The sequence below is a fragment of the Prionailurus viverrinus genome, chromosome C1, assembly GCF_022837055.1.
Source record: "Prionailurus viverrinus isolate Anna chromosome C1, UM_Priviv_1.0, whole genome shotgun sequence".
NCBI classification, from domain to species: Eukaryota; Metazoa; Chordata; class Mammalia; order Carnivora; family Felidae; genus Prionailurus; species Prionailurus viverrinus.
In genome coordinates this window covers 185,377,513-185,390,069 of record NC_062568.1, presented here as the reverse complement: position 1 = coordinate 185,390,069, position 12,557 = coordinate 185,377,513, and the positions used below count along the sequence as shown (strand labels likewise).

The following is a 12,557-nucleotide window of genomic DNA, read 5'->3' as shown; positions in this document are numbered from 1 at the left end:
CACCCGGGCTCAGTGGTACTTGTGGCGAAGAACAGTAAGAGAAACTTTAGAGAAGACGCTAGATCCTCCTTCTTGGGGATGGACATCAGGGCCTGGAAGTCCAGAGGGTGAGCAGGGCCTGATGTCACAGAGGAAAGAAGAAGAAACTGAACCCTGACACCTGCCCGGCCCTTGCCGGCTCACAAAGATTTTCCTCCTCTTTGTCATCTGGTTTTCACGATGTCCTGCAAGGCCTGAATTTACAGATAAGGAATCAGGGGCGGAGGGGTAGACGGACTTGCCTGAGGCCCCCACTAGACAGTGGGGACAGCAACAGCTGTCATGGAGTGAGGGTCAGCTTGCTGTCAGCTGCTATGCAGACTCTTTAGAGGCCTGACTACCTAAGTCCTCACAACAGTATTTCCATCTTTTATAGGTGACAGTCACATCAAGGAAGGGGCAGGACGACACCTTCTTGATTCCTTCAGGTCCCGTGCTTTATCTCTATATCATGCTGCCCCCCAACATGTCTGAGAATGGGGTCTATTGGAGATGCTGTCATCATTTTGTCTCTGTCCCCACCCCCTGCCACCTTATTACAGCCCCTGCCACAACCACAGCCTCCCGATATCATGTGGCCCAGTTCTTTGACCATGGTATTCAGGAATGGGGCAGACGCTGACCCAAACCGGGCCAATCAGAATCTCCCTTCCAGGTATTTGAATGAGTCACTGAAAGACAGTGAGGCAAGGGCTGTGGCCCTTCTGAGCCGGGCAGGCTAGGGCCCAGGTGGAAGAAAGAGGCAAGACTGTCAACCCAGGCAGCTGTGATATGCCCTGAGCAAAGCCCCTCTGCAGAGGACGCGGGACCGGCACCCAGAGAGCAGAGTGTAGATAAGGAGCACTGTGCCTCCCAGATTTGTGGTCACTGGGTTCCAGGCGACGCCCTTGAAGCCTTTCAAACAGAGCCCCTCTTGCACAGGACCCTCTTTTCAAGGCTTTTTGTTCCCAGCAAATGCACACCCCCTAAGGGCCTGGAGCATCTGCCAGCTCAGCTTCTGGACTCTACTGCACGGCCCAGCTCCTTCCCAGTGTCCTTCTCTGCCATCTCCCAAATGTCAGGGTTCCTCAGAGCCCTGTCCTGTCCCCTCTTCTCACCCTCCCTGTCCTCCTAGGCCATCTCTTCTGGCCCCTGGCTTCATTCAGCTCCTAGTCCCGTGCAGAAAGGGCCCCAACTCTCCGTCCAGCGCCAGGCCTCTCCCTTGAGCTGCAGACCTGCAAGCCCACCTGGGTGTCCCAGAGGCCCCCTGAACACTGCATGGGCCAAATCAAACTCATCCTCTTACCTCGATTCTGCTCCCCCTTTTCAGTCCACGGCACCCCATCCCCTAGATGGCCCAGCCGTGACTCAGGAGTTCCTCCTCCTTTGTGTTCACCAACCCCCCCAACCCCAAACTCACAGCCCTCGGTAGACTTCTAGTATTCAAAAACTATTATCTGACTCAGCCAAGAAGTCCCCTGAGTCACTCAGGAGTGAGTGAAGCTCTGACACATTAAGTGCTGAAATGCAAGCAAGGTTTCGCTTGAAGGAATAAGATTTGCACCAAGGTGAGAAGCAGTTTAACAGCAGATTACGTATCACGTTTAAAGACAATACATTCAAGGAGGAAGGAGACAGTGGATCGGGATATATCTCCACTTGGCAAATCGAGGTTGAACTGCGACTATTGATTGACAACAGATACAAGAAGTTAGCAAAAATCAGCAAAAGCATCCTGTAAGAATCAATTGGCTATGCGGGGTTTACAATATGGAGAAGCTGTGTATCTTTCCTTATTCCTTGTAAACGACATATGACACATCTTTTCTATAGTAAAATTGTCAGGGTAACTCATACACTCATTGTTCCGGAGAGTGGAGCGTTAAACATTGACCAGCACATGGTCAAGCCCCAGCAGACCACCTGACCTACCAATGTAGGTCAATTTGTGAATTTTGAAAGAGTATGGTACTTCAGCCTTCTTTTTCTTAAACAGGGCTGCAAATTGCATATGGTCCGGCCACACAAGATGGGAATGAGTCCCTAGAGAAAGCTCTTAGTGAACTGCAAACACTAGGCAAAAGTGGTGACAATGGAGCTGATGACCAGTGAGGGGCAGGGAAGGGGACAGCCGACGAGCAGTGGGGTCCATGCGCAGAGTCGAGGGGGGGGATAGGAAGAAACTCAGGCCTGCCAAAAGCCACTTAAGGAGGCCGGTGGATGTGTTCACAAGGAAAGTAAGAAGGGCTTTTGCCTCGAGGAGGTTGTGAAGAAAAGGACCACAGCCCGGAATGCAGCCTCAGGTCCCGCCCAGACCTCACCTCACCTTCTCGTAGTATCGGATCTCGTACTCCGTGCCGTTAGCCCCGGGAGCTCCGGCAGGGATAGGCTCCCGCCACGACAGGGACACACTCTGGGGCTCCACTCGGTCCCTCCGGATCTCATCCTCCTCCCAGGGCGCTGAAAGTAAGGAACACTCGGTTCTCGATGGGAACCCACAGTGGGGCAGGGCGGGGGCTGGAAGGGCGGGGCATGCAGGGTGGGGGTGGGGCCAGACGGGCGGGGCGGGGCCAGAAGCTCCTGAGGGGCGGGGCCTGAGTTGTCTTAGGACCAGAGGGGAGCCCGCTCTCACCTTACAGGTCTCAGCTTCCCTGTCTCTTGGAGCGAAGCGCCAAGCCACCTGATTCTTGCCCACTCCCTGCATTCCAGCTGCACTAGTGGTGGCTGGTTCTAACACCCCAGGTTCTTTTCTACACTTTCTGTGGTTTGGAGGCATTAAAAAGCATAGGAGCAGGAAGACCACCTACTTAACTCTTCTAACGGTCTGGTTAAGAGTCAATCCGCTCGGCACACACTAGGAATCGCAGGAAACTACCTCAATATAATAAAGACCATATGTGAGAAAGCCCCAGCGAACATACTCAATGGTGGAAAACTGAAAGCTTTTCCTTGAAGATCAGGATCAAGGCAAGGATGTCCACTCTTAACACTCCTAATTAACATAGTACTGAAGTCCTAACCAGAGAGCTTAGGCAAGAGAAAGAAAGAAAAGGCATTCAGATTGGAAAGAAAGAAGTAAAATTATTTCAGTCCACAGGTGACATAACCCTCTATGTAGAAAATCCTAAAACTTCCACAAGACCCTGTTAAAATTACTAAACGAATGCAGCAAAGTTGCAGGATACACCGTCAACATGCAAAATCAGTCCTATTTCTACATGTTAACCACGAACAATCTGAACAGGAAATTAAGAAAACAATCCCATTTACAATTGCAGCAAAAAAGAATAAAATATTTAGGAATAAAGTTAACCAAAGGAGTGAAAGACTCGTACACCGAAAATCAGAAAACATCGCTAAAAGAAATTAAAGATACAAATAAATGGAAAGACATCGCATTTATGGAGTGGAAAACTTAATATTGTTAAAATGCCCAGGCTATCCAAAGCAACTTATAAATCCAATTCAATTTGCAACAAAATTGTTTTTTGCAGAAATAGAAAAGAAATCCTAAAATTCATATGGAAAATCAAAGGACCATGAATAGCAACATGATCTTAAGAAAAACAAGGCTGGAGGCCTCACACTCTGACTTCAAAACACTGCAAAGCCACCATAATCCAAACAGTTTGGTACTGGTAAAAAGACAGAAATGCGGGCCAACTGACCAGAATAGAGAGCCCAGAAATAAACCCTCACAGATATGATGAAATGATTTTCGATAGGGGTTCCAAGCCCACCCAATGGGGAAGGGACAGTCTTTGCACCCAACAGTGCTGGGAAAACTAACTGTCCACATGCGAACGAAAGAATGAGGTTGGATCCTTACCTGATACCACATACAAAATTTAACATGAAATTAATTACAGACCTAAATGTAAGACCTGAAACCATAAACTCCCAGGAGGAAACATACAGGGAAGCTTCATGCCATTAGATTTGGCAATGATTTCTCAGAGGTGACACCAAAAGCACAGGAAATGAAAGCAAAAATAGACAAATGGGATCCCACCAAACTTAAAAACATCCGCACAGTAAAGGGAACAATCACCAAAATGAAAGGCAACCTATGAAATGGAAAAAAAAGTATTTGTTAATCATATATCTGATCAGGCGTTAATATCCAGAATATATAAAGAACTCCTGCAATTCAACAACAACAGCAAACCTACAAATAACCCAATTTAAAATGGGGAGGGAATTTGGATAGACATTTCTCCGAAGAAGACAGACCAATCACCGATAAGCACATGAAAAGATGTCTAAAATCACTAATCATCAGGAAAACACCAGTCAAAACCACAATGAGATACCATCTCAGATCTGTGAGGATGGCTACTGTCAAAAACAAAACAAAACAGAAAATAACAAGTGTTGGATGTGGAGAAACTGGAATCCTGTGCATTGTTGGTGGGAATATAAATTGGTGCAGCCATTATGGAAAACAGCATGGAGGTTTTCCAAAAAATTAAGAATAGAACGACCCTATGATCCAACAATCCCACTGCTGACTATACATCCCAAGAAAATTAAATCACTGTCTCGAAGAGACATCTGCATTCTCATGTTCATTGCAACATTATTCACAATAGCCAAGATATGGAAATAACTTTAAGTGTCTGTTGATGGATGAATGAATAAAGAAAAGAAAATGATATATATAAAGGGATGTTATTCAGCCCATAAAAAAAGAAATTGTGCCATCAGCAAAAACATGGGTGAACCTTGAGGGCATTATGTTACGTGAAAGAAGGCAGACAAAGACAAATACTGCATGATCTCACTTATATGTGGAATCTAAACAACCTACATTCATAGAAACAGAGTAGATTGGTGGTTGCCAAGGGCTAGGAGCTGGGGAAATGGGAGACGTTGGTCAAAGGGTACAAACTTTCAGTGAGAAGACGAATAAGTTCTAGAGATCTAATGTACAGCATGGTGACTAGAGTCAACAGTACTGTATTGTAGGGGCACCTGGGTGGCTCAGTCCATTAAGCTTCTGACTCCTGATCTCGGCTCAGGTCATGATTTCACAGTTTGTGGGTTCGAGCCCCACATCGGGCTCTGTGCTGACAGCGCAGAGCCTGCTTGGGATTCTCTCTCTTCCTCTCTCTCTGTCCCTTCTCCGCTCACGCTCTCTGTCTCAAAATAATTAAATAATAAAAATTAAAAAATAAATCTTAGGGGCGCCTGGGTGACTCAGTCGGTTGGGCATCCGACTTCGGCTCAGGTCGTGATCTCACAGTCCGTGAGTTCGAGCCCAGTGTTGGGCTCTGTGCTGACGGCTCGGAGCCTGGGGCCTGCTTCAGATTCTGTGTCTCCCTCTCTCTCTATTCCTCCCCTGCTCATGCTCTGTCTCTCTCTGTCTCAAAAATAAATAAAAACATTTTTTAAAAAATCTTTAAAAATAACAATATCGTATTGTATACGTGGAAATTGCTAAGAGACATCTTAAGTGTTCTCACGACACACACACACTTCCGAGAGAAGATGCTGGAAAGGCAGCTATACAGGTGGTTTCAGGACTCACAAAAGGTATCTGGAAATGAGATGGAGACCCAACAGCCATCAGAAGGTGACTGGGTGAAGCTTCCCAGGAGGAGGCACAGAAAGAGAGAAAGAAAAGCTTTTAGGAAAGATACATTTAATTTAAGAGGCAGGTTAAGGAAGAGGAGCTTGAACACGACGAGCCAGAGAGAGAGCAGGAAAGCCAGGAGCAAATGAGATCACAGAAGCCCAGGGAAGAGAACATTTAAGAAGGTTCCCTCCTGAGTCTTCTGCTTATTAGCTTCCAGTCCATGAGCAAGAGACTCAGTTTCCTCATGTGTAGAATGGAAACAATTCTGACCTCATTAGGCTCGCTGTAAGAATTTTATAAAGTGATGTATATGAAGAGCTTAGCACAATATCTGACACAGAGCAAGCGCTCCATGCAAGTTTACTAACTAGAAGAGCCAGCCGTTGGCAGTATCATTTGCTGAGAAAGGACAGGGTAAGACTAGGATTCAAAGCGCCCTCTGGCTTTAACAATGTGGAGGCTCCTGGTGACTTTGGGGGATTGAGGGGAAGTAGATACCAGGTGGCTATGGGACAGGGCCCATGCAGCTCACTCTTTGAAAAGTGCATGAACATGGCTTCCGGTTTTAAATGGTAAGCACCTAGCAGCCCCCACCTGCAGTCTCTTCCCAATTCTGATGAAAACAGAAAGGTACAGAAAGAGTTGAAAACTCAGAACATCAACGTAAGCTAGTCTAGACAGCTGAATGCCAGAATGGGGGAGATATGCCACTCCACCTGTGAGAAAGCTGGTGGAACTGGACTGGAAAGTGCAATTGTCGTGAAGCCCCAGGCTATGCTGCCCACAGAGTGACACGGTCTCCCATCCTAAAAATAACCTGAAAGATTTTTGAATCCCTCCTCCCACTGTCTGACCCTTACAAAAAGGCAAGGTCTTTGTCAACAGGACAATGCACAGCCATCACTCTCCTGCATAGTTGCTTTGGAGGAAAAGTGTCCTTCCGTATCCCCCAGGAGTGCCTCTCGGCCTAAATCCACTGGGAGATGACAGCTGTCAGAAGAGACGTGGGTTCAAGGGGAGAGGAGAGAGGAAACGTCCCAGGATGGCACAGACCCTTGCAGATACAGATGGACAGCAGAGATAGGAAGAGGCCAGGAATGTCGTGTTTTGGAGCTACATTTGTTGAAAGCACTAGACGGCCATACAGAGGTAGGAGACGGTTCCATTTCAGACCCACAGAGATACGTTAGATGAAAGCCTAACAAATCCTGAGACCGGAGCTCAAAACCGAGCCCAATGCCCTCTCCTGCTGTAGGTGGATCTGTGATGAAATCCAGCCAGCGCCCACGGGGGACCGAGACCACAGCAGACACGAGTAGAAAACTATTCAACAGCCATGTCCCCCCTTCCTGGCCTGTGGAGCCCAACTTCTGATTCAGGGTCTACTGTCTCCCCCTGTAATTCCGATTGTTCTAAGACAGCTGTGTGGACTCATTTCCTGTGCCAATGACTGCGGTCGGGCTTATCATCCAGTTCTGGCTGATGTAAGGAGAAAGCAGCTAAGGGGAGGACGGACTCTGGAAAAGGTTTCTTGTTCTTTTTTTTTTTTTTTTTCAACGTTTATTTATTTTTGGGACAGAGAGAGACAGAGCATGAACGGGGGAGGGGCAGAGAGAGAGGGAGACACAGAATTGGAAACAGGCTCCAGGCTCTGAGCCATCAGCCCAGAGCCTGATGCGGGGCTCGAACCCACAGACCGCGAGATCGTGACCTGGCTGAAGTCGGACACTTAACCGACTGCGCCACCCAGGCGCCCCGGTTTCTTGTTCTTAAAATGATACCTACACGAAAGAAACAGTCCTTTTCTTCTGCTCTGGATGGTAAGGGTGTGATGTCTGGAGCTACTGCATCCAACCTGCCACCATGAGGGAGCCAGCCTATGTGACAAGGACGGCATGGCACAGTAGAAAGACACAAAGAACCTGGGTCCTTGAGGACCCCGATGAGCTGCTGAAATGACCATGCTCTGACTCCACTCTTCGGTACGCTGAGAAATCATTTTCAGCGAAACATCAGCTGGATTGAGATTTACTGTTACTTGCAGCTGAAAAGCCTTACAAACCAACCCAGAGGGCAATTCACACATGGGGTTTTTTGGCAAACACTAGCCATCTCCTCGTTCAAGAACAAGGAAAGAGAAAATGCCAAAAACATCAGGCATATGAGAAAAACATTTCAGAATAAATGAATGGTAATATTATTTCTGAAGATTCAGGAGGCGCAGCTTCTTAAGAGGGATTTAGTGTGACAGAGAAACAAGAAAGGCGACTGTCTGGCATCCTCGAGAAGATGAAAGAAAACACAGCCTCCGCAAAATGGGAGCAGAAGACCATGAAGGAACAACAGGCAGAGAAGAAAAAGAAAAAAGATGAGGCGAGGTAAAAGCGGAGGAGGTAAGCGAGGAGGCCTGTGGGGAAACTACGTGTGCATTAGGAAAACTGAAATATTAAAAAAATTTTTTTTAACATTTATTTATTTTTGAGACAGAGAGAGACAGAGCATGAACGGGGGAGGGTCAGAGAGAGAGGGAGACACAGAATCGGAAGCAGGCTCCAGGCTCTGAGCCGTCAGCCCAGAGCCCGACGCGGGGCTCGAACTCACGGACCGTGAGATCATGACCCGAGCCGAAGTCAGACGCTCAACCGACTGAGCCACCCAGGTGCCCCAGAAAACTGAAATATTTAAAACAAAATGCACTGCAGGGGCACCTGGGTGGCTCAGTGGGTTAAGCGTCTGACTTCGGCTCAGGTCATGATCTCACGGTCCGTGGGTTCGAGCCCCGCGTCGGGCTCTGGGCTGACGGCTCAGAGCCTGGAGCCTGCTTCGGATTCTGTGTCTCCCTCTCTCTCTGCCCCTACCCTGCTCACAGTCTGTCTCTCTCAAAAATAAATAAACATTAAAAAAAAAAAAAAAGAAAATGCACTGCAAATACAAGGAATTTTAACAAAATCACAAGCAGAATGGAAACACCAAGCAGACAATAAGAAGAAACAGAATTGAATAATGTGTTTCACTTATATATGGAAAAAGCGAGAGAAAAACTACGGAACAAAAATAATACACAATGCTGTACGGTAGCCAGGAAATAGTTAAAATGTTTACCATATCTTCGACAACAAAGAAAACTCAAGAACTACTTAAAAAAGGAAAAGCTGTACAAACCTCTTTCTCTAAGCAGGGAGCAGTAAAATCAGAAACAGAAGAAAAGCAAATCGTCCAGAAATGAAAACATGTTCTCTAAAATAAATCTAGGCAAAACTACAATACTAGAAGAAAACACAGGTCTAAATCTCCATGACCTTGAACCAGGCAGTGGTTTCTTAGATACGAAACCACAGGCACAGGCAACCAAAGACTTCATCAAAATTTAAAACCTGGAGCTTCAAAAGGCACGGCTCAAAGCGAAAGGTGTCTGCCGGAGGCATGACGGGGAGCTGGGCAAAACAGGGGAAGGGGGTCAAAAGACACAAACTTCCAGTTATAAAATAAGGAAGTCCTGGGAGTGTAACGTACGGCATGGTGACTATCGTTACCGATACTATGCTGTATATTTGAAATTTGCTACGAGAGTAGGCCTCAAAATGTCTCATCACAAGAAAAAAAAAATGTGTAACCACGTGTGGTGATGGAAGTTTACTAGACTTGCTGTGGTTCTCGTTTCACGATATATACAAATACGACTCATTACGTTGTACCAGAAACAGACATTAGGTTATATGTCAATTATACCTTGATTTTCTTTTTCAAAAAGTGACCGACAACCCACAGAGTAGGAGAAAATATTTGTAAATCATATATTTGATGGGGGTTGTTATGTGTTGCACTGTGTCCCCCCCCCACAAAGATGTGTTGAGGTCCTAGCCCCCAGTAACTCTACAATGTGACTCCTTTTGGAAATAGGGTCTTCACAGTGAGATTCAAGTTAAAATGGGGTCGTTCAAGTTGGCCCTAATCCAATAGGAACGATGTCCTTATGGAAATTTGGACACAGAGACAGACACTCACAGAGGGGAGACAATATGAAGACACACAGGGAGAAGAGCCATGTGCCTGGAACAGGCATCTACAAGCCAAGGAAGACCAAGGACTGCCAGCAAACAGGAGGCTAGAAGCAAGGAAGGATCCTCTTCCGGAGCAGAGAGAGCATAGCCCTGCTGACCCGTTGATTTCTGACTTGTACCTTCCAGAAGTGTGAGACAAGAAATTTGTTTTAAGTCATCTAATTTTCAGTGCTTTGTTACAAAAGTCCTAGAAAACGAATACAAAGGTCTAATACCCAGAATACATACATACATATATATACGTATATATAATTTTTTTAAGTAGCTCATAACTCATTGGCAAAAAGAAAACCCAGCATATGAAGAGATGTTCAGCATCTCTAGTCATTAAAGAAATGCAAATCCAAACCACAGGGAGATACTGCTTCACATCCCCTAGGGTGGTTGTCATCAACAAAACCAGTAACAAGTGTTGGTGAGGATGTGGAGAGACTGGAACCCTTGCACACCGCTGGCGGGAAGGTAAAATGGCGCTGCTGCTTTGGAAAACAGTTTGGCAGATCCACAAAAAGTTAATCAGTTCCAGAAGAAGATAAAAAGCCAACCGTACGTCTCAGTTCTAGAGGCTGGAAATCCCAGATCAAGATGCTTACAGATTTGTTTTTAACTATTTTTTTAAAAATTTTTAATGTTTATTTACTTTTGAGAGAGAGAGAGAGAGAGAGAGAGAGAGAGAGAGACAGAGTGTGAGCAGGGAAGGGGCAGAGAGAGGGAGACACATAATCTGAAGCAGGCTTCAGGCTCTGAGCTGTCAGCACAGAGCCCGATGCTGGGCTCAAACCCACAAACTGTGAGATCATAACTTGAGCCGAAGTCGGACGCTTAACTGACTGAGCCACCCAGGCGCCCCAAGATGCTTACAGGTTTGTGTCCATAGTACTCTGGTAGGGTTTCTCCTCCTGACCTACAGACACCATTTCTTGCTGTGTCCTCTCCTGGACTTTCTTTTGTGTGCACAGAGCAGCTCTGGTGTCCTATGGGACCAGGGCCCCGTCCTTAACATCTCGTTAAACTTACTTACTTCTTTAAAGGCCCTATCTCCAAACACAGTCACATTGGGAGTTGGGGCTTCAGCATTATGAATTTGGGGAAGACGCAATTCAGTCTATAACATCGTATGACCTAGCAATTTCACTCCTACACATACACTCAAAAAAAGCGAAAACATGTTTCTACAAAAACATGTACATGGATATGCATAGCAGCATTAGTCATGATAGCCAAAAAGCAGACACAGCCCCAAGTCCATAAACTGATGCATGGATAAACAAAATTGTGGTATACAATGGAATATTACTCAGCCATATAAAGGAATAATATACTGATACATGGACAAACCTTGAAAACATTACGCTAAACAGACAAAAAAGGCAGACACAAAAATTCACATGTTGTATAATTCCATGTATCTGAAATGCCCAGAATAATCAAATCTATAGAGACAGAAAATAGATTAGTGGTTAGAGGGTGCTAGAGAGGGCAGGAGGAATGGAGAGAGTAACTATTAATGGGTTTCTTTTGGGGGTGATGAAAATGTGGGCTGCACAACCATGTGAATATATGAAAAAGCACCGGATTGTATACTTCAAAAGGTATGTGAAATTTTAGGGCATGTAAGTATCTCCAAAAAAAGTGACAATACTAATGAGATGTATGATGTATAAAAACATACTGGATGTGACCAAAGTTATACTCAGAGGAAAATTCATAGGCTTAAAATATTAAAACTAAGCACTGAACTCATCTAAAAAAAGGCTTCAGGAAAGCAAGAGGGTGGTATTAATAAAGATAAAATCATAAAATAAATGACAAAAGTACAGAACACTGGAATCGATTAATTCAAGAACTGATTGTCATAACCAGTAAAATAAACTTCCAGCAAGGATAATTAATTAAAAAGAAATCACAAGCACATAACATGAAGAAAGAAAAAGCACAGTTACACAGATACTGAGGAAAGTTTTAAAACGTTTGTCTCTAGGCTACTGAATTAGAAAAATATCAAAATAATTGCTACGAAAACACAAATTAACAAAACTCATTCAAGAAGTATGGAAAAGATTGGGAATATCATTAAAATTTCCCCCAAAGAAAGTGCAGGCCCCCAAAAGCAGTTTTGCATGCCTTCAAAGAATGATAATTATGCTATTTAAATTGTTCCAGAGCAGAGAAAAAGAAGAGTTTTTTTCTGATGCCTTTTCCAAAGCCGGCAAAACTTGACAAATGCTAAAACTTGACAAAGAACACAATAAAAAAAGCACTAATCTCTCTTATAAATGTACACGGAAAAATATTAAAATATAAGCAAATTAATTCAGCAAAATATTAGAAGAATAATACACTCACATACAGTAGGGTATAATCTAGGAGTGCAAAAAGAGCTCACACTGAAAAATCCATGAATAGAATTCATCATGCCAACAGCTCAAAGGAGAAAAAACATTTGGTCATCTTGAAAGATGCTGAAGAAGCATTTTATAAAATTAACATTCCTGATTTTTTTTTTTAAGTTCAATAAAAAACGAAAACATTCTGGGGCACCTAAGTGGCTCAGTGGGTTAAGCGTCCAACTTCGGCTCAGGTCACGATTTTGTGGTTCCTGAGTTCAGACCCCACATCAGGCTCTGCGCTGACAGCTCGGAACCTGGTGCCTGCTTCAGATTCTGTGTCTCCCTCTCTCTCTGCCCCTCCCCCACTCACACTCGGTTTTGGCCTGTCAAAAATAGATAAACATTTAAAAAAAATTTTTTTTTAAGTGAAAACATTCTATGGCCAAGGGGCTAAAAGCATGGGGAGCTCTGGTGGTTGACAGACCTGAGTTCAAAGATGGGTGTCTACTTACTAGCTGGGTGACTTTAGACAATTCACTTGTCCTCTTAGGCCCCAGCTTCCTCATTTGA

General features: G+C 44.9%; 1 protein-coding gene across 1 annotated transcript in view; it reads right to left on the bottom strand.

Annotated features, from left to right (window-relative positions):
* The window catches only part of EPHA10 (EPH receptor A10), a 38,988-nt gene that overhangs the window by 14,261 nt on the left and 12,170 nt on the right, over nucleotides 1–12,557 (bottom strand). The window contains exon 6 of the mRNA XM_047873380.1: nucleotides 2,345–2,478. Coding sequence (XP_047729336.1) covers nucleotides 2,345–2,478 — 134 coding nt within the window. The remainder of the gene's footprint in view (nucleotides 1–2,344; nucleotides 2,479–12,557) is intronic.